General features: G+C 39.8%; 1 protein-coding gene across 6 annotated transcripts; it reads left to right on the forward strand.

Annotated features, from left to right (window-relative positions):
* Positions 1–1,617: 1,617 nt before the first annotated feature.
* Positions 1,618–19,219, forward strand: px (plexus). 6 transcript variants are annotated; one of them, XR_010733457.1, is made up of 19 exons: positions 1,618–1,949; positions 4,055–4,323; positions 4,374–4,672; positions 8,156–8,356; positions 8,411–8,627; positions 9,748–10,013; positions 10,068–10,289; positions 11,420–11,587; positions 11,854–12,172; positions 12,224–12,353; positions 12,411–12,534; positions 12,579–12,721; positions 12,779–12,896; positions 12,951–13,047; positions 15,772–16,017; positions 16,068–16,224; positions 16,748–17,572; positions 17,620–17,912; positions 18,497–19,219. XR_010733457.1 is itself a non-coding variant. In XM_066296955.1 (18 exons), exons 2-17 carry the CDS (start codon positions 4,065–4,067, stop codon positions 17,523–17,525), a joined length of 3,744 nt encoding a protein of 1,247 aa, XP_066153052.1. In that variant the 5' UTR covers positions 1,618–1,949; positions 4,055–4,064; the 3' UTR covers positions 17,526–17,572; positions 17,620–19,219. The 6 variants fall into 6 exon arrangements, 5 of the variants coding, with proteins under 5 accessions (XP_066153052.1, XP_066153057.1, XP_066153064.1 ...); XM_066296955.1 differs by having other exon boundaries at positions 17,620–19,219; XM_066296960.1 differs by having other exon boundaries at positions 12,779–12,893; positions 17,620–19,219.
* Positions 19,220–19,470: the final 251 nt, after the last annotated feature.

Here is a 19,470-nt window from a genome sequence, read left to right on the forward strand (position 1 = left end):
AAAGTTTGATGGGTAAACAATTTTACGACTGTTTGTCCTTCATGAGGGGTGAATGAATTTTTTATTAGGGTCTTTTTGGGGGAAGTCTGGAAGGTAAATGCTCCGCACAATTTGTCTCGAGTTTCAACATTAATCTTCAGGTAATGCTTAAAGGTAAGGAGAAATTACTAAAATGAAGCAGACAGACAAAAACTGTATTAATTCCAGTACCATAACACTTAAATTTAGATTTTTGTTAATAAAGACAAGGCTCGATTAAATCACTAAAAAATTTGAATACACCATATTGTCAGGAAAGTTGTTTTCAAGTGGTTAGCACTTTCCCTTATAATAACAAGTAAAGAATTAATTTTATAATCATTTAATTTCTTAAAGTAGTAAAGTTTTAAAAGACTCCTTCATTTATTTCAATAAATAAATAAATTTATCCACTATTCTCTTTCTAGGTTTAAAAACGTTCGTTTTTTCTTTCAGACATTGTGTAGTGTTTTTTAAAGTATTAGAGCATATTTTAAATATTCCAAGGATCACTCATTATTAATCAGAATTTAATTTAAAAATTCTATAAAATCTTCTTGATAATTTGGTGGAAAGGAATTTCTGCTCGTTTTACTTAACTACAATCTTTCCGTTTGCAGTCTTAAAGGATAATAAAATCTTGTCCTGAATCCTCGTTATTGAAGCCCAATAAACTATAACATGTCCCTCTCTCCAATTAAACAATCCTTGATTGAAATATACCATTCGCACATCAAAATTACATTAACTCACCTTCGAAAATTCTTACTGTCAAATTATACATGTTTCAAATTGATTTTCTTTATGCCCGTGGAAGAGCCACAAAGCACACGTCCCAAAGCCTTTAATTTAGCTATTTAGGAAGCGCACGAAGGCTTGAAATATGGAAATTATCTATAATTTAAATCTAGAAAATGTTGAGTCTCTAATCATAGCTTAGGTGGGTATTGTTTTTGCGGTTACTTCGGTCTTTTTCATTCACATTCAATCTCATTTATTAGTCTATTTAAGTGGTTTTATAAAAATCTTTTAAAAGGATTTGGGATATGTGGATTTGGACCCCATTTTTCACTTTTATAGTTTTTATATCAGTTCTATCAGACTTAAATTCGATGTTGCCAGTGTTTATCGAATGATTTGAATTTAACAAATCCAGAAAACTGGGATTATCAGTTCAAAGGTAAATTGAATTCTCTGTTGCGAGTTTAGAGTGTATGAGGAATTGATTTTTTAATTAAAATGGTAACAATTGCTATTTCTTTTTGAGGTACTAATGCTCATAATGTTCCTAAAACCTATAGAAGTTGGTATAAAGTAAAAAATATGGCATCGTGATCGCTTGGCTTACGCAATTACGTCTGCAACCGGAATTATCAAGCCATACTGCGGGTTGCCTATAACTGCCTTCTGCTTATTGCCGTATTTAATAAACTTTTCTTATTAAAACACAAATGTTCCCGTATTTTAACGTAGCAGAGGAACGTTAGCCCTCAACTTGAGCACTCTGGATCGTTTTTCAGCCCTTCTAGCAAAATTTTCCTTGAAATTCTGTAATTGGTTTTTATCCTTTGCCCAGTTGTCAGCTGCCATCCCGATCGGCGCATTGCATTGTTGGAAATTAATTCAAGATGGCTGATCGCGGTGGGCAAGTATGATCGGCGAACTTTCTCAATATTAAATGTATTCCCTTTAAAATCCTTAAATTTCCGGTTTTTCTGGGCTAAAACTCTACCGCGAGAGTTCGTTTTCACGTGGAACTTACGTTTGCCCTTCAATCATTTGAAACGGCGAGTCGCGAGGCCCTAAAGTGCAATGCAGATCGTGAGTGTCTCCTATGTAGGGTGAGGAATTTCGTGGTGCCGCAGGGTTTTATCCCTTGGAATCCGGTGGTCCTATCACCACTATCCTGGGATAAGCAAATAAAGCAATCGGTGAGTCTGAAACTTCGGCCAACATGCCTCGTTTTCCATCCTTAACCCAGCCTCAACCATCCCAAACTGCGTGTCGACAATGGCGCAGGTATTTCGAAATTAAAAATCTGAAAATTTCGGTGCAGGCGGCCTCGAAACGGGGTCGTTTCCCAATACAGAAATTGTCGATTCGAGCCCCCTTTAACCGTCTATTCAGGGCGTATTTATCCAGGCCCGCATAGCCGGCGTTGGTCTGCAAAAACAGCTGTTCATTTGCCACCTTTTAATTATTGAGTACGTTGGACCTACGTTCTGGCCCATATTCGGGGGGCTCCGCTAGTTAATCAAGCAGTCTGATTGAAACATTTGAATGTTGGACAGACAAAGGGGTTGCAGCTAGCCTTTGAATGCAATGTTAAAGTGGTTTGGTGAGTGGATATGTTAAATATGTGCTGGGTTTATAGAAGACTTGATTGTTGTATGGTTAATAGAATCCTGATCAATTATTGTATAAATGTTATACAATTGCTTCTAGTCCTGTTATTTAATATCGAAATTCCTTGAAGAGTCTGAACAGAGGGTTGTGGGGGTCCAACACTAAGCATGGAGATATTTGGTCATCAAAATGTTTTACAGGTCTTTGCAGGTATGTTGGTTTCTATGGGCCAGTTATTGATAATATCTATCTCTTAGGGAAACTTTATTTTCTTCTAATTTAAATCTTCAAAACATACAAATGGCATCTGTAGTGTGAATATTTCACTCAAAGGCTCAACCTTTGAAACATTCTGCTAAATTTTTGGATGGAAAAGTATTATCTGTTATTTTCCTGTTCCTCACATGTTGCAGCTTCTTAATTATTTCAGGAAGATTTTTTCTATGTGAAATAAGGGTTATGTTGTTAGCAAATTATTGGACATAACAGGTTGTCTCCATAGCTATAGTGCTTACGTACTTTTATTGAAAGGTTTTTGAGTTGATTGTTGATTTAAAGAAGTACTATGACACTGGGCAAATTATACTATGAAAAACCTCCTGAGGATATTGCCTATCTACTCATGATTTAAAAAGGAATACTTTATCATCATCATTACTTTTATTTACAGTATAGTACAAAAATCTCTTAAGATAATAGTCAACCTTAATGGTTATCTTTGACCTCAAAGGAGCGGCGCATCCCTTGAAGCCTTCTAAGGTTATCATAAGCTTGATTTAGTGATTTCTTCTATCAATTTCATTGAAGCTCACTTTTAGATTGCCATTATGAGTATAAAGCTATTAAAGTACTTTTAAGTTTATTGGAAGCATAGTTGCTAAGGAAATATGGCTATCACAAACCCTTATTTTGAGATTTATGCCACTGTTAAACTTACCAATACTTCACTAATTTATTCCCAATAGGTTCTGAATAAAGCTAATCAGTTGAGGCTCACTAAGATGCAATTTCTTACATACATTTTAAAATAAATTCAAAACTTGTTATCAAACGTTTTTGTTGATAAATAATATCCCATGGGTCACCACACAGGTCTCTTCTCTGACCCCTCAAAGGCTATCACCTCTGCCACGGTTTTAATATAAATAAATAATAAATTCGCATGATTATCAATAATTGGGAAATTTCCATAGTAGGCCAGCCTTATCACATCACATGGTCCCCAGCATCTTAAAATCAATACAAACTCCTATTTGCCTAGTAAAGTCTGTTCATTTGTAGTTGGATTTTTTGTTTGTTTGTATCACACAGTTTGGGAGATATTGATAATGATCATGTTTGTTCAAGGTTTATTTTAGGTGACAGGCAAAAATTCAGACAGCCCACAAAATATAGTATGAAGTTTGACACTCAAAATTGTCTCAAGATTTATCAGTTTTCAAGTAACTTGAAGCATTATACAACCAATTTTTCAAAATGTTGAAAAAACATTTTTGTAATATTTTTGGGAGTTAAAACTCTAGCCTTTGACAAAAGACTTCCTGTATATGATTCAGTATTGTGAAATTTAGTCTTCAGTGGTTCCTCTCAATTGATCTTCAACCAATTGGATTAATTGAAGTTTAACCTAGTTTTCCAATTATATCTTTTACATCCATTTCAATCACATTTTATTTCTTTTTCATTTTAGAATTAAAAGTATGCAAGCTACAGACAAACAGACTCCCATCCAGAAACTGAGGGAGTCCCCCCTGAGCCTGTCCCAAGACAGACCTTCATCAGGCGGCATGAAACCAGCAGAACCTCCACCTGTTGCAGAAGTGTGTTTTGTATGTGGCAACAAGGGCCATGCCACGTCTTACCCCTTGAGCTCCAAACCTCGCCCTGATAGACCTAAGGAGCCCTATTTCCCCTTCTTGGATAGTCACGAACCGCCGCATGGATATTTGAAGAGTTGGGGTAAAAGCAAAAAGTAATATTTTTCAATGAAAACTAACCTTTTTTTACAGCCAAATCGGACCCGTCCATATACGCCTCCTGCACTTTGTGCTATCAACTATTGCTGCAGCAATGGGACCAATACGAGATGACGTCTCGCCCGCACTCGGAGCGGCTCTATTGGCTGAAGCGCGTGGACAACGGGCCTTATACGGGTGCCGACATGACCATGCAGGGCGAGTACGCCGCTCAAGTGTTGGGACTGAACACGGAGGGTGCGCCTGCGCCCCACTCTATCGCACAAACTCCCCGTCTCGTGAGGGAGGACGCGCACAAAGTGCGAGTGTCGCCTAGGCCGGTATCCGCCCCGGTAAGCTAAATACTTTAATAAAATATGAAGTTCAGGTTAGGCAATTTTTAATCTCGCTTACTTGTCCGAGTTCGCTCACTCACCCTCCATCGAGATTTACGTATGCGCAGGTCTCCGCTTTTTCTTAATGTTGGGGTGACAACAAGTTAATACGTCAGAGTTGGTTTATTCAAGGCCGACAATAAGGAGCGTACTTTCGATTGGCTTTGGCAGTCGCGTAATCGTCGCTGTCGGCCGCGACTGGTTCTAGTTTTCGTCCGCGTGTCATAGATGTAGGAAGCGGCAACGAAAAGGAAACGGTTTCTCTATTATTTGATCGGATTGATTGACGCGAAGAAGTGCGTATTTCTGTGACGTCACGACGTGTTTCGGTCAGATGGGAAGCGCCGTTGCCAAGATGCGCGTTTAGTGGGAAACAGTGCGGTGGATGAGCGATTTGATTACCATCATATGGTAAGGTTTGCTTTTAGGACTACTATGGTTTTAACATTAATTTTAAAAGCCTGAAGTTTTTTACATAAAACAGTCAAATTTTCCTCTCAAAATCTTGAAATGTGAGCCCAGCATTGGTTTCTTTCCAGCTTTCCTGAGAGTTATTTCCTTGGTAAAGTATCTGTACCATACGTATCATTCCCTTGTTCAACAAACCAATCAAATAGCTATAAATTACCAAAAACTATTTTAAAATTTGTCGAGAAACCGATTTAAGCTTTACCCTACATTTTCTCATGAAAATAACCATTAAATAGCTATAAATAACCATAAGCTAATTTACAACTTGTCGAGAAACTGATTTAAGGTTTGCCATGCGTTTTCTTACTAAAATAACCGATTAAACAGCTGTAAATTACCAAAAATTGATTTAGAGCTTGTCTAAAAACTAATTTAAGGTTTACCATACATTTTTCTTTATTAAAATGGCCGACACAATAACTATAAATCATAAAAAAAACTGGTTTGTACCTTGTTGAGAAATTGATTTAAAATTTACTTTACTCCTTGAGTCAGTTACTTGCAATTACCATTGATTACTGCGTGTATCAGGCTTGAAATTGAGCCTCGGCTTTTGTAAATAACGGTTTTTAGAGCAAATAGGATTTGTTTGAGCTTTCAAATAGAAGTGTTAATTCCCTGTATGGAGCCTTTTTCAGAACATACTTGTCTGGAACATTTAAAGCAAAATCGTGCTGTCGATTTGATTTCACTGTGATGCCAACATATTTTGGAACTTTCTCAGTTTATTCACGCACCATTCTTCCATCTATTTTAATTTGAATGTAAGAAATATTAACAAAGTTCTTTGAGCGGTTGCCAAGCAACTATTGAATTCGGCCCGCAATCTCCTCTCACTTCTCGAGATATCAAACGAATAAGAGTTACGTCTCATAAGTTACACGTCGTGAAATTCGTTGGATATCTTCGCACAGAATTTGGCATGGGACCTTTTGGTTGGTCGATTTTGACCAGTTGAATGTAGAGCAATTTAAAATTAATTATTATTTTAATACTTTGTCTGGTACTGTGTTCAATCCAGCTCCGTTTTGAGAGAGAGCTCAACTCTTAAGAATTATGTTCCTGATAAGGAAAAAATTATCCCTACATAAGAAATTTTGTTTTTACTAAAATTACCAAATAGGTATTTAGGACCAGATAGATATCCCCCCATATCCCGAGAAATTTAAAAATAATTAATGATTATGATTAATTCTTAGGTCTTACACCAAAAAACACTCTTTTTCGCATAAAATTACTACAGAATTCCCCACGGAATTTATTCACAACTGCAATTTTCTGCTAAAAACACATACACACGATTCCAAGAAACGTGGCAACGGGCTCCTACGTAGCGGTACCCGTACGTGGGTACGACATTGCCCAAAATGGTACCGGGCCCGTTCTCCGTTCCTCGAACGTCTTTGGACGTGGTACCGCGAGCTGTTGTGTCAGAGAAGAACCCGGAGAGAGAGTAGGTCACCGAAAGAAAGAGATCTCGCAATGTGTCGGGGGTGTGTCGTTCTCTGTATCTTAGTTATCTGCGACTTTCGGTGTGGAAAAATCGGGTTGTGATGTCATGGCACCCCAGAAAAGTAACAGTGATAGTGAGGAGATTGTGAGTTTGCACTAGTTTCTAAGAGTCTGGAAGGGGGGAAACCGTGTTTAATGCATGAATTATTTACAATTAAAATTCAATTATTACGATAAAATGGGCGGGGAATAAAGAAATAATAATATACCTCTCGGCCTGAATTTGTTACGGCTTCGAGAGGTTAAGTTCATGCTCATATTGGCCGGTTTTATCTTTTAAGTACTAGTAGATTATTTTTAACCAAAGTTCAAGGTAAAGACACCTATTGTCGCCCGGATTAATTGCTTTGTGGAATATTTCTTAAATAATTTGAAATAATCCAGTCGCAGGTATTGATGTAAATACGCTAACTTGGCCGTTAACTGCCTCAAACGGGTTATTGACGAGATACTGATGAACGTGAAACGGATTCGCTTGGGTTAGAATCAATGATGAAGTGCCTCACCCATTTCAAACCAGTAGTAGCCGGATAGGGAAACCCGTTCCTTAAAGCTGGATTCTGGATCTGGTTTTTTTTTCCATTTGATATCTACGTTGATCAAGTAGGATTTCTTAATGAACTGAGTTGGGTTACAAATCTTTAACTAGCATCAAATTTGACAAAAGTTAACACCTTTTTCGACCGGTTTGAAGCTCATTTGTTTTTAAATTACCCGCTATTTAATTAAGTCTTCGATCAGCAAATGGTCCCTCGAAGAAGGGTCCATGGAGGCTCTATGGGCACGATTGAGCTCTAAAAAGGAGGATTAACGTTTTTAGATATTTAATTTGAACGAAGTGAAACGTCTTGCTTTTGGAATTGAATTACAAAGTTTACGCAGTTTACTGTGTAATTTTCAACATATAGAATCTCGCATTGCTGGTTTTCTCCTCAATCGTAACATGATTTTTTATTGGTTCACCCCGATGTGCAGATGCTCGAAATCTGAAGGGTTCCGTGCCGCAGAAAAAATGTATTTAAATCTTGATTGAACCTATGGCTCGAAGTACTCACTGCCTGAAGTGTTTAGCCCCTTAAGTGCATTCCCAAATCCTCGAAACGCACTATTAATAGCTCATTAAGCATTCACTCAATTACATTTTCGCTATAAGTAGATAACGGAGCTCCGCTAAAAACCGGCCGTTTCCAGTTAACATTTTTGACCAAACGTACGTTCGCGCATCGTCCACGGATTTTTCCATGGTTGCGACCAAACAGCGGCGTGTTTTGGTTTTTTTATCATGACCCCCGGGATCAGGAGGTCAGCCCAGATCAATCGTCTACATTAGATAATTAAAAAAAAAAAAAAAAAAAAAAAAAAACAGGCAAAATGATGAAACTTATTGCGTGGCATTTAGCAAGAGTTGTTGTCGTTGAGATGTAAATATAAATATAATTGAAGGGGGAATGTTTTTAGGTCGCATCGAGTAGCCTGGACCGGGACGACATGGTACCGGAGGGGGCCCTCGATCTGACTCACCCCTCCCAGCAACAGCCGGTCACGGTGCCGTTGCAATCCGTGTCTGTGCCCCCCATTCTTTATAGCCAGAATTCAAATTCCTCAACGGGCACTGATATTTTGGACCTCAGTATGCCGGATAAGAATTCGGTCACCGAGGTAAATTGTTACTGTGGTTTCGCGTTTGATTCAAAATAATTTATGTCGTTAAAGGTTTGTTACGTGTGCGGGGACGAATTCAAACGAGGCAGCCTCGATTTCATCGCCTCGAAGCAATCGGCGGACTGTCCCATGCAGCCCTTTTTCCCCAGTCTTATAGAGCATCCGAGACCTAGCCGGAGCCGTCCCATTGATTCACAGGGGCGAGTTCAGGCTTGCTCGGACTGTCAACAACACCTGATCAAGCAGTGGATTACTTTTCAGAGCCAAGGTGAGACCCGTTATTTTTGCTTTAGATTTTTGATGGTGGTAACAAAAGTGGCATATTAAAAACAGCTGTGGACTTCAACTGCCTATCGATCTTTGGGGGTGACGCTAAAATATTGCCAGCGTCGTTTAAAACTTGCAAATTAAATGGAACATCTTTAATGTGATTTTTTTAATTGAAATTTTGTCGATATCGATTTGCCATAACATGAGAATAACAATATTATTCCATATACATCCTCCTCGTCGTTCCCCGACCGCGTCACTGAAACCACTTATTCTCTCACCTCGACAGGCTCAGATTTCCAGATATATCTGGATTTCGTACCGACGCATATGCGATTCAATTATCAAATAGTGGGTCCAATTTGTGCAATATTAATAGCTTAACCGGTAATATCCGGTTGCGCTTATCCTTATCGCGCATCTTGCATTTTTTACTTAAACAACATGACAACGGGAGTGCTAAAATGGTTAACGTTGTATATGCATGTGTGCAAGCACTTTTTCATCCACAACGGTCGATACTATTGTGAGATACTGTGTTTCCTTGTTTTGTTTTGAGTGTTCAATGTGGTTGTGTAAACTATAAAGATAAAGTGCTTAAGTTTGTTCTGACATTTGTTGTTAAACCTACTACTCGCGCTCCTAAGTCGATCGTGCATCGCGAAGATTCACGATTATTTTACGAAGAATTTGTTGAATGCGTTAATTATTTGTTAATTTTATTGCGAAAACGAAATATGGATATAAATATGTAGTAGGAGCTGATAAGTGCTAATGTAATAGTGAAGACTTGTTGCTGTATTTTGATTTTCAACGTAAAGATTTGAGTGGGGTAGGGAACGTTGATTAAATTGACACTGATGAAAGAAGAAATCGGTTTTTCTACTAAAAAAAATAGCTCAATTAAAATACTGCGCATGCGAATGTCCGAGTTTCTCCCCCCATTAAAATCTGTTGATTACTAATTTTCAATAATTTCTCCCCAGGATTCTTTTGTCAAATTGAATTTAAATGTCAGCTACCACTTATCATTTTTCATGTGGCGTGACAAGTCTTTGAATATAATATAGTAAGTAAATATTGCAGAGTTTCCAGCAAATTTCTCTTTTTATCCATAGGTGTTCCCCACGCAGAAAGAAAGTATACTCTCCGAAAGCGGCAAAGCGCAGCTTTAGACACGACCACATTCATCTGCTACACATGCGCGTTAGAGTATCCGTCTTCGAGTATACGGTTGCTCTATTGTTGCCCCAACGCCGAGAAAGAGCCTTATTTCCCCTTTATCCAGACCCTGAAAGCGCCCCCGGGGGCCAGCCCAGTATCCCCCCAAGGCATGGTCCAAGTTTGTTCCACTTGCTATAAGGGTATCCCCCAAAAGCACCAGGTTAGACACAACTTTCCTATGTATGGGAGTGGGATTTTAACTTTTCTTTGAAAGGTCTTCGGTGGGGATCCTGCAGCTCCCTCGCCGCAACCCAACCACGTGAGCGTCGCAGACGTGCAGTACCTGAATAGCACCACGTCTCGGCCCAGCACAGTGAAAAGTCCAGCCAATTCCGCTGGCTCGGACATTCGGTACAAGCCCTACGACATCAGTCAAGCTTCATCTGTCACCAGCAAGAAAAAGCAGGCTGTTTTGGCGGAAAACAAGAATTCGAAGGTAAGATAGAGTGTGATAGTTTTATCGTGCGTTGTTTGGAGTGGCTTTTAACCCTAAGGAGTGGAGCTTGACAGACAGTTCAATTAAAAGGTAATGATAATTTGCCAACATTCCTTAACTCTTAATGAATAAATGGAGAACGTTCCAAGGGTTTACTCATTTCCTTGTGGGGTTTTGCGGAAAATAAAAAATAGTGAAGTCAAGGGAGCCAATTGGTCATGTGGTAACAATGTCCCGAATGAGCGAATTATCCAATTCGTATAATTACGCATTGTTGAAGGTTAGTTCGCGTTGTCCTACCACGAACTTCTAGCATGCCGTCCCCTACAAGAATCTGCTCGCGTATTGGGGTGATTGCAAAATGGCTGTCTGGAAGAAACGGGCTTTTAGTAACAAGAAAATGATGAAGACATGTGGCTCAACGTGGTCTCACTAAAACCCTATCTTTCCGTGAGAGGCGTTATTCTCAAAGAGACCAGACCAGATCGCTCATGTAATGACAAGATAGTGAATACAAGAGAATAATTTGAATTGTGAGGTAGTAAGAGTGCCTATTTGGTCAATAACCTTCTATTTTACTAATAACGAAAACGCAGATGCGTTTTGTTTTTATTCTGAACGCAAGGCAAAGAGATTTCTATTCATTAGCTGATGTATTGAAGTTGAGATATAACAGATGTCTCACGCAAATAGTACTAAGCTCATACAATGCGATAAAGCAATTTAGTGTTGTGATGCAAGGCGATCGGTGAAGCAGAGCAGGGTCATGGTCAAGGTAGAGTTTTATTAATGTATTTATTTTAATTATTATATGAAAATCTGTAAAAAAAACGTGACATCATGGTGTGACGTTGCGCATCCAAAGTCGAGCGAATTTGGAATAATAAACCATAAAGTAATTCCGCGTAAACACTACTAAACTGCCGCAGTATGTCCCCCTGATGCGGGTTACTCATTCGCCCCATTTTCCCAGTTATGCGCTTCTTTGACCTCTGGATGCGCCAAATTATGTACTCGATAATTATGATTAGTTCAATACAACAACAATAATAGAGAGATAAATGTGATTTAATTTGGAAGACTTTCTCATTTCTCGCGGTTTTTTCTGTTTAAAAGTCGATGTGTTTCAGGTCGCTAGAACCAGTTCTCCCTTGGTGGACGTGAACGGCCACGCGGGTGCCCAAAGTTACCGCTGCTTCATCTGCGCAGGTCTTTACCCGTTAGACCAGATGGAGTGGATCAGCACCTCTGCCGAAGGAATGAATTCCCACGCCATGCATTTCCCCTGTTTATCCAAGGTAAGGAAAAACAACGTCTTGTCAACGTCACAGCGTTGGGTAGCGCCGTCTGACGGAGTTAACATGAATGAACTTATTTGTTATTAACTACTAAAAGTTTATTAGTTGTTCAGATGTAAGGATGGCGCTAGTGGTTCAATGAGGCTATTAATGTTTTGGTTCTATGTGACGCTTCACGAATTTAATAGATGCCTTCATTGCTCTATTTAGCTTTTTCTAACTGTTTGAATTAATTATTGGTTTTAGCAGAAAATTACTGTTTCTAGGTCGGTCGTACTTTAGAAAACAGCTGCATGGACTCTCATGGCCGCGTGCTCAGTTGCACACGGTGTGTGAATCATTTAGCGCAACAGTGGGAGAACTTCGAAGTAGAGCGAGTACCGCTGGAAAGGCGGCGGTATGATGTGCCCCTACCTGACTCCTCCCCAATGAATGGGGACCGAGGAATACCGACGCCCCCTAGCACAAATAGCGAGAGAACTGTTTCTAGTCAACCAACTGCAGGTGGCAGCAGCATTTACTGCTTCTTGTGCGGCCTGCATTCGGAGTTTACGTTAGCTAGAGTCGTTTATAGCAAGCCTCAAGGTGCGTCGAAATTTGCCCTTTCGAGCTCAACATTTTATAAGATTTTTTTAGGTAGGAACGCGCCGTATTTTCCGGTTCTTTTGCGGCACAAAAGTCCGCCCAACGCGGAACAGCTGCGAGAAGACGGCAGTGCTCTCGTATGCACATTTTGTTACCATAGTTTAGTGCATCAATGGCGCAGGTAATCAACATCATAATTCTATTTTTCAAAACTAAAAAACTTTTACATTTCTATCAGGTACGAATCATTAAGCGGTCAGACACCGTCAGCAGACCGGCGCGAATATAACACCCACGATTATTGCTGCTACGTCTGCGGTATTACCACATACAGGAAAAGAGTGCGCGCCCTGCTTATAAAGGTCTGCTGCACAGCTCCGGTTTTGCGTCAATTGTTTAGTTAAAGGGGGCGAATTTCTTGCAGGACTTTCCGTTCTTGAGATTCCACCCACAGCCGGATAATTCGCTGCTGCTGGAGAACGGCGATTACGCCGTCGTTTGTTTGGACTGTTACGAAACCCTCAGGACTCAGTCGCTGGAATACGAAAGGTTTGTAATAATAAATCTTTTAACCTGGGCAACTGTGATTTTTTTTTGCTCTTTCAGGTGGGGTTTGCCTCTAGATAAGCGGCAGTACAACTGGATTACACAGCCGCCGCCTCCGGAAGACAGTCCGGAGGCAGGAATAGCACGTCTTCCCAGCGGGCAGCGCAGCGATAAAGTGGTAAGTCTGTTTCTGGAAAACTTCGGTTTTTATGGAACTTTGTGTATGTTTCAGGCACCACCGACGTTCCTAGCGAAACCTGCGAGAAGGAACCACTCGCCCAAAATCGTGGAGAGAAAGAGTAACACAAAGACTGATCAACCAAACTCAGGTGAGTATCAGGTGTGTTTCGAAGGCTTTTATTGCCAAAATAGGAAGAAGTTAGGTCACTATTACATTTTGCGTCTTATATGAACCGGTACATGGACACTTCTCTGATGACAAATTGACGTCGTATGGACGTTAATGTACTAAGACTTTTGGACAGAAAAATCCCTCAGTTTTGTAGGCCATTGAGACAAAATGATTTTTTCCAGCAATAGCGTATTTTAACACAATAGTATTTTACTAGGTATATAAACACCTTTATCAATGGTATTGTACCATTTTCTAACGCTAAAAATAGAACAAGAAAACGCTTCTACCTACCAAGGCGAATGGAAAATTGCTAGAGTGACATTTTCAGCAGTCCCGTTTAGTCAATTATTCACATACAAGATCCACTATGCTGCAATAAAGATCATCACAACCGGATATTACCGGTTAAGCCGTTAATACTGCGTAAATTAAATCCACTATTTTATAATTGAATCGCATGTGCGTTGGTAGAAAATCCGGATAAATCTAGAAATATTAATATATCAAGGTGAGAGAAAATAAGTGATTTTCGTGATGTAGTAAAGAAACGAATCTATTGATGCTTTGACGCTGACGTCACCAGCAGATAGATTAACGATTAAAAACAATAACAATCGTGGAATATTTTCTGTGGTTTTCGTAAATTATTGTTGTTTATGTACATGTGTAGAAAATCACCAGTTCAAAATTCCACTACAAATGAAAAAAATCATGTCAAAGTTTCTAAAATAAAATTGAGACCTTGAATGTAGACAGTGATACTTTAAGATTGTCCCTTAAATGCAGGTAAGACATTATTATATACGTTCGGAAAACCGCTTCTGACGTCATTATTTCTGGAACGGTTTTCAAAAGGAGACAGAGAAACAAATTAAAAAATTACACCTCAATGGGTGGCTTTGGGAGCAATGACGATTCAACTATCAGTACTTGCTTTCTTTAGCGTATCTATTTGTTTATCGCTTTTAAATATACACGGAGGATTTGCACTCGACCTCGCGAAACTGAAACTTTAAGCAGGCAAAACCGAAAGTTGCATTTTGGAATTGAATTACCCGCCGCAGCTGCACTCTATCAGCACCAGACTCGCAGCGTAATTGCGTTTCGAACTTCCAAAAACTACCTAACTTAATAACGATTATTAGATCCACGGGACCCCATCCTCCTCCCACGGGAGAAGGGGGCAAAAAGCGCCCCATCTATAAAACATTTAAGAGCGAATAAAAGTTCCATCAGAGATACGGACTGTTGAATATTGGCGGCTTTCAACGTGCTATCGCCACCGAAAAGTGGGCAAATAAAGACGCTTATCGCCACTCCGGGAGGGAAAAATATCCTTAGAGATTTATTTGAGAAGACAGAGTCGGACGCAGAATTCAAGAGACTATGAAAGCATGTAGGTAAAACTGCGGTGCCTGCCCTGCGCTTTTCCATCGATGCGCCTCCCCCTCCCCTGACATCCCCCATTCCCCACACTCTTGGCCAACCTTTCCCTGCCTGCATGAAAATCAAGCCAGTCGTTCTGAGAGCCATCAATAAGCGCTTCCCGGATACGTAGCACACATATTACACGCCCCGAAAACGGAAGTGTTTTGTTTTGTTGAGGGTGTGTTTGGTGGAATTGTGCGGTTTTGGCGGTGTGTTCCGAAGTTAAATCAAGCCTTCTTTGTAAAGCGAAAAGAAGCTTTTTCGCATTTTAATAGTGCTAAAATGTTTTAGTGAAAAGGTACTTTAATCGCGATTGTTCTTTTTGGAAAAGCTATGAGAAAGGGTGAAAAACATTTCCTGTAGGTTGACGTGATAATGGGAGCTTTCACAGAAGTATAACGTGCAAAGGAAGCCCCGGATATGGATTTTAAGCTCGAATTGAAGTATCCCTACTCGTATCCGTACTATTATGGGGCGGAAGGTAATAAAAGCGCCTTTTGTATATTCGACAAACATATAAAATTGTTAAGTGGGACGTTTCACTTGGAAATGTTAACAATCCTGAAATATATGACTTTCGAGAATACTTGGAATGAATTCTTTTTTGTCTATTACTCTCAGAAATTATTTTGACAAGTGGGAATTTCGTTTTATAAGTAAGTGTAATACTCCCCGGAAAATTTATTAAATTTTTAAATTTTCGTCATTTTAAAATCTTCCATTGCATTCATCACAAAATTTACGTTACGAAGATTCAAATTTTATGAGACTGATCTTAAAATGCTACCAATTGCGTGATGTGTGCACACCCCCTTACACACTAGAATAATTTATATTATTGAACTTAATTTCATTGAGGCGATTGTTGCCTGGGTCTGAATTTGATTTTGAAGTTGCGTCAATAACGAAGATAGAATATCTTAAATTCATCTGGAGGCCGTGAAAATGTACGTTGTATATTAATATGCCTTCACCATAGTGTCCAATTTTTCGGTCAGTCCTTTCTTACTTTTACTTTAAATTCCGATATATGACAACGAAATTTCAATTTACGTTGAGCACACTTTCTTAGTAATTCAATTATTGCAAAATCAACATTGCGACGCTTCAAATGAATGTAAATTTTTATTTTAAACAGGAAAAGCATCCCCAAATAAGTAGAAGAAACTTCTTGAGATACCATCAATTTATCATTGAATTTTCGCAAATATTGAGTTTCATGTCTGCTGTTATGCATGCATTGTAACTAATCATTCAATTTTTTTTGTAGGAGTACCTAATAGTCCCAACAAACTACCTCCAGCATCGACAAATGGAAGCTTAACGGGCGTACCCGCAACGAATAGTAGCTCGCCGGTAACCAATCCTAAGCCCAGGGGCTCTGCCCCCTTGGCAAGCTCCAGCGGCCAATACAATCACTCGTTTGCCGCCGCCCTGCGCAATTTGGCTCAACAGAACGTCCCTGGGGCGGAACCTGTCACGGACCCACCCACCGCCCATCGAACTAGAGAGACTGGTAAGCGATTTTTATTGGAGATAGTGGAGACTTAATTAGGCGTGGTTTAGCATCTGAGAAGCCAAAACCTACCGCTCCCGAAGTGCCTAGTTCCTACCCAACCAGCCGCTCGGCGATCGATTCTAGACTTTCGGCCAATCCTTATCCTTCATCTCTAGCGGATTTGGGCAGGAGCGGGTTTCAACCTTACAGGCCCGAGGACCACAGGTTAGTTCAGCTTATGAAAATAGGATTATTTTATCGGCAGTTTTTGAAATGTAGCTGCGAGATTAATTAACCTCGAATATTTAAAATTATGATACATGTTGGCACCTAATTAGTGATACAACTTTTATTTTTTCTTTATAGCTGCTACAATGTTTAAGATACTTCATTGATTTCTTAAAGTGTATGAAGCACGCCGCTATGCCTAACCAGAAACCCAAAGGGACTGTAAAGATTTCACACATTACGTTATGAAATTAAAGTTTTACAATAGAGTAAAAAAAATTAGAGATTAATTTCACATGTTGCTTTATGGGCTTTTCTTTTTGTTACTGTGGTCATTTTGTAAACTAAAAATCATTTAGAGTAATTCGAGAGATGGACAGATTTCAACTAGTACATCCACCAAACTATCGGACAAGGGATATGTTTTTTTAATGTACGGGTTTAATTAGTTTGAATCTGAATTAAGTTTAATGCCTGTTTGCTTTTGATGTAGTTGACTAAAACAAGGAAGTTTTCGCAGAATTCCGCAAGTGCCAGTCGGCATCGAGATTCCCGGCTATCCTGCGCCATACGCCCCCTATCCCCTACCATTGATGGAGGAGCAACTGTACTATGAGAGGATGCTGAGACCCACGTGGTCAATGGCACATCCCTATTTGCCCTATTTAGGACTGCCGGGTTCCACAATGCCGCTTTATATGCACGAACGACTGAAACTTGAAGAGGAACATAGACAACGTTTGGCGGCTGCTGCTGTGGCGCGAAACAAGGATGCTGAACTCGAACGTGAACTTTTAGAGAGGGAAAGAGAGAAGGAACGGTTGGTTAGAGAGAAAGAAGCTACCAGGAGGGTGTCGCCACACATGCTTGGGTTACCCGTGATGCACCCATCGGCGACAGGCATGCTGCCGCCTGCCTTGGGCTTAGCCCCACCTCCTGCACGACACTCACCAATTGCAGGGTACGCACAGGCGTATCCTCAAGTACCGAGATCGTCGCCCTCCCTGCAAAGGCATTCGCCGATGGCGTATCCAACCCTGAACCTGTCGACGCCCACCCGGCAATCGCCAACCGTCATCCAGCCTTCGGGTCCCTTGATAAATGCCACCGTTAACGTTCAACCGCCTCCTGCCCACAGTTCGAGTCAAGCACCGAATCACCACGACAAACCACCGTTGCACGTGAGACCGCCCACCCCTAAGGCGACGCCCCCTCCCACGACGAAGGCCACACCTCCGCTTCAAACACGCGAAGGCGACGGGGCGGGGCATCCGACCAGCAATGGAGACTGCGCCTGACCTACATCGAAGCCCGTCGTCAGTGGGGTGGGGGCTCCTTGTTTTCGGTAAATTTACCTTAAAAAACTAGAGATAATATAATTATTATTTCTAGGCCTGTCAGCAGCAACAACCTGATTCGACGGCTGTTTACGTTCTTCATCGGGTAAAGGCGATTCGCTTGCTGGATTGCGGAGTTGCGGGGCCAAACACCCATTTTGTCCTCTTTATACTTTTATTTTTGATAAGCTCTTGTGTTGGTAAGAGTGAGCGTTGTCAGGGCGGAAACTGGAGAGAGGGGAGTTTGTATTTTTTTGGGGTTTTGGATGTATCGAAGAAGTTTGCTTTTGTTTGGGGTGGGAGTGGAAGAGTTGCCTGGAGGAGTGTGAGAAATCAATTCGGTTTTTGGTAAGTTAATATAATGCTTTTTGTCTTGAGGAAAAGGTGGAACATAACTGTGTGGCAAGAGTGAAAATTGCACTTTTTTCATAGGTTTAAGTAAGACACAAATGTGGTCTGAAGTAAGCGTTCAAAAATTGTAAAATAATGCGTGAAATGCAACAGTTTCATTCAATTATATGTTTCCCGCAAAATCATTGTCTAATGCTACTTCGTGCTTGTAAAGGGAAACTTTCGGATTGAATATTTAACTTATTTCACCATATCTACTAAGGTCACGCTGGTAGCTTATCAAAAATCGCTAAAGGCGGACGAGGCGTGTCCTCGAAAGAAAAGAAGCTAAACTGTCACAGCAAATGTCAGATATTTCACGTGTTTTTCTGTCAAGCGTCAAAAAGGGCGTATCTTAAAAGAGAATGAACTTAATTTATTCAACCGTCTTTTCCCCAACAAACGTGCGATTGTGTGTAGAAATTAGACGCTTTATAGTTTTTACAATGTTGCCAGTTAATGTTACACCTTTGATTCATAGGCCAAACAAGTTTTTTCGTTATAAATTCGCTAATTTTGAGGTTAGAATACATCTCTTTCAGAAAGTTTTCTCTCGAAAGAATTATCCACCAGCACTCCATTTAAAAGGTTCAAAACTTACTTTAAAAAACAAGATTTAAACCCGAAAGATTAATGTGTATCGTTGTTGTTATTTGTACGTTTTTGAAAGGCAAATGTTTGCTGAAATAAGGGACAAGGAGTTACTCGAGTGTGATAACGGGATTGTTGAACTTTAGGTAGGCGCTAAGAAAAAGAATCGTTTTAGGTAGGTAGGTGTAACCAATTACTTGAATGGAACGCGGCCCCGACAGTTTCAAAAAGAAAATTCGAGGAATCGTTCCCTTAAACGTTAAAATTTTCCGTATTTTGTATATAAAAGAATGTTTTTTTTTTATGATGATTAAGTTGAATGTGCATAAGAAACATACATAGACGCGCTGTGATGAATCGAGAATGGAAAGCTGCAAAAAAATTTGACGATGTTTTAAGTGCAAATTGTTTATTTTTATCGTTTTTAAGTATTACCACGCCTTTCATTTGTTTCTCTCCGAGGAGGGCCGAAAATGAAGTAACGTTGGATTTTGTAAAACGAAACCGAATTTAATGTTAATTTTTTTTACTGTTTTACTTTACGGGTGTTTAGTTTTACGTAGGTGAAAGAGCGAGGGTGTGTTCACTGATTCTGTGATAAATACAATTTTAGTAATCTTGACGTAAACACTGTTTCTAGCATGACAAACCTAATAAATGTATATAAAAATTTCCTTTTTTGGTTTGACTATTCTTAATTCATCGTTATACCACCTACCTATACGTGTAAGATTAGTTACATAAGTTTAGCAGAGTTAAGCATTCGGGTATCTCCGGCAGAGAGCACTGACGCTCGTGGCAGCACTAAAGTGACTTTAAATTGCATTGTCAAGCCTCCTGAAGTGAGTATTTATGCGAAAATAGGCTTAGCTTATTAGAGTTTTTGGGTCAATTTGATATAATCCTAATGTACGAAAACTCTTTT

Source organism: Euwallacea fornicatus, chromosome 2, assembly GCF_040115645.1.
Source record: "Euwallacea fornicatus isolate EFF26 chromosome 2, ASM4011564v1, whole genome shotgun sequence".
NCBI lineage: Eukaryota > Metazoa > Arthropoda > Insecta > Coleoptera > Curculionidae > Euwallacea > Euwallacea fornicatus.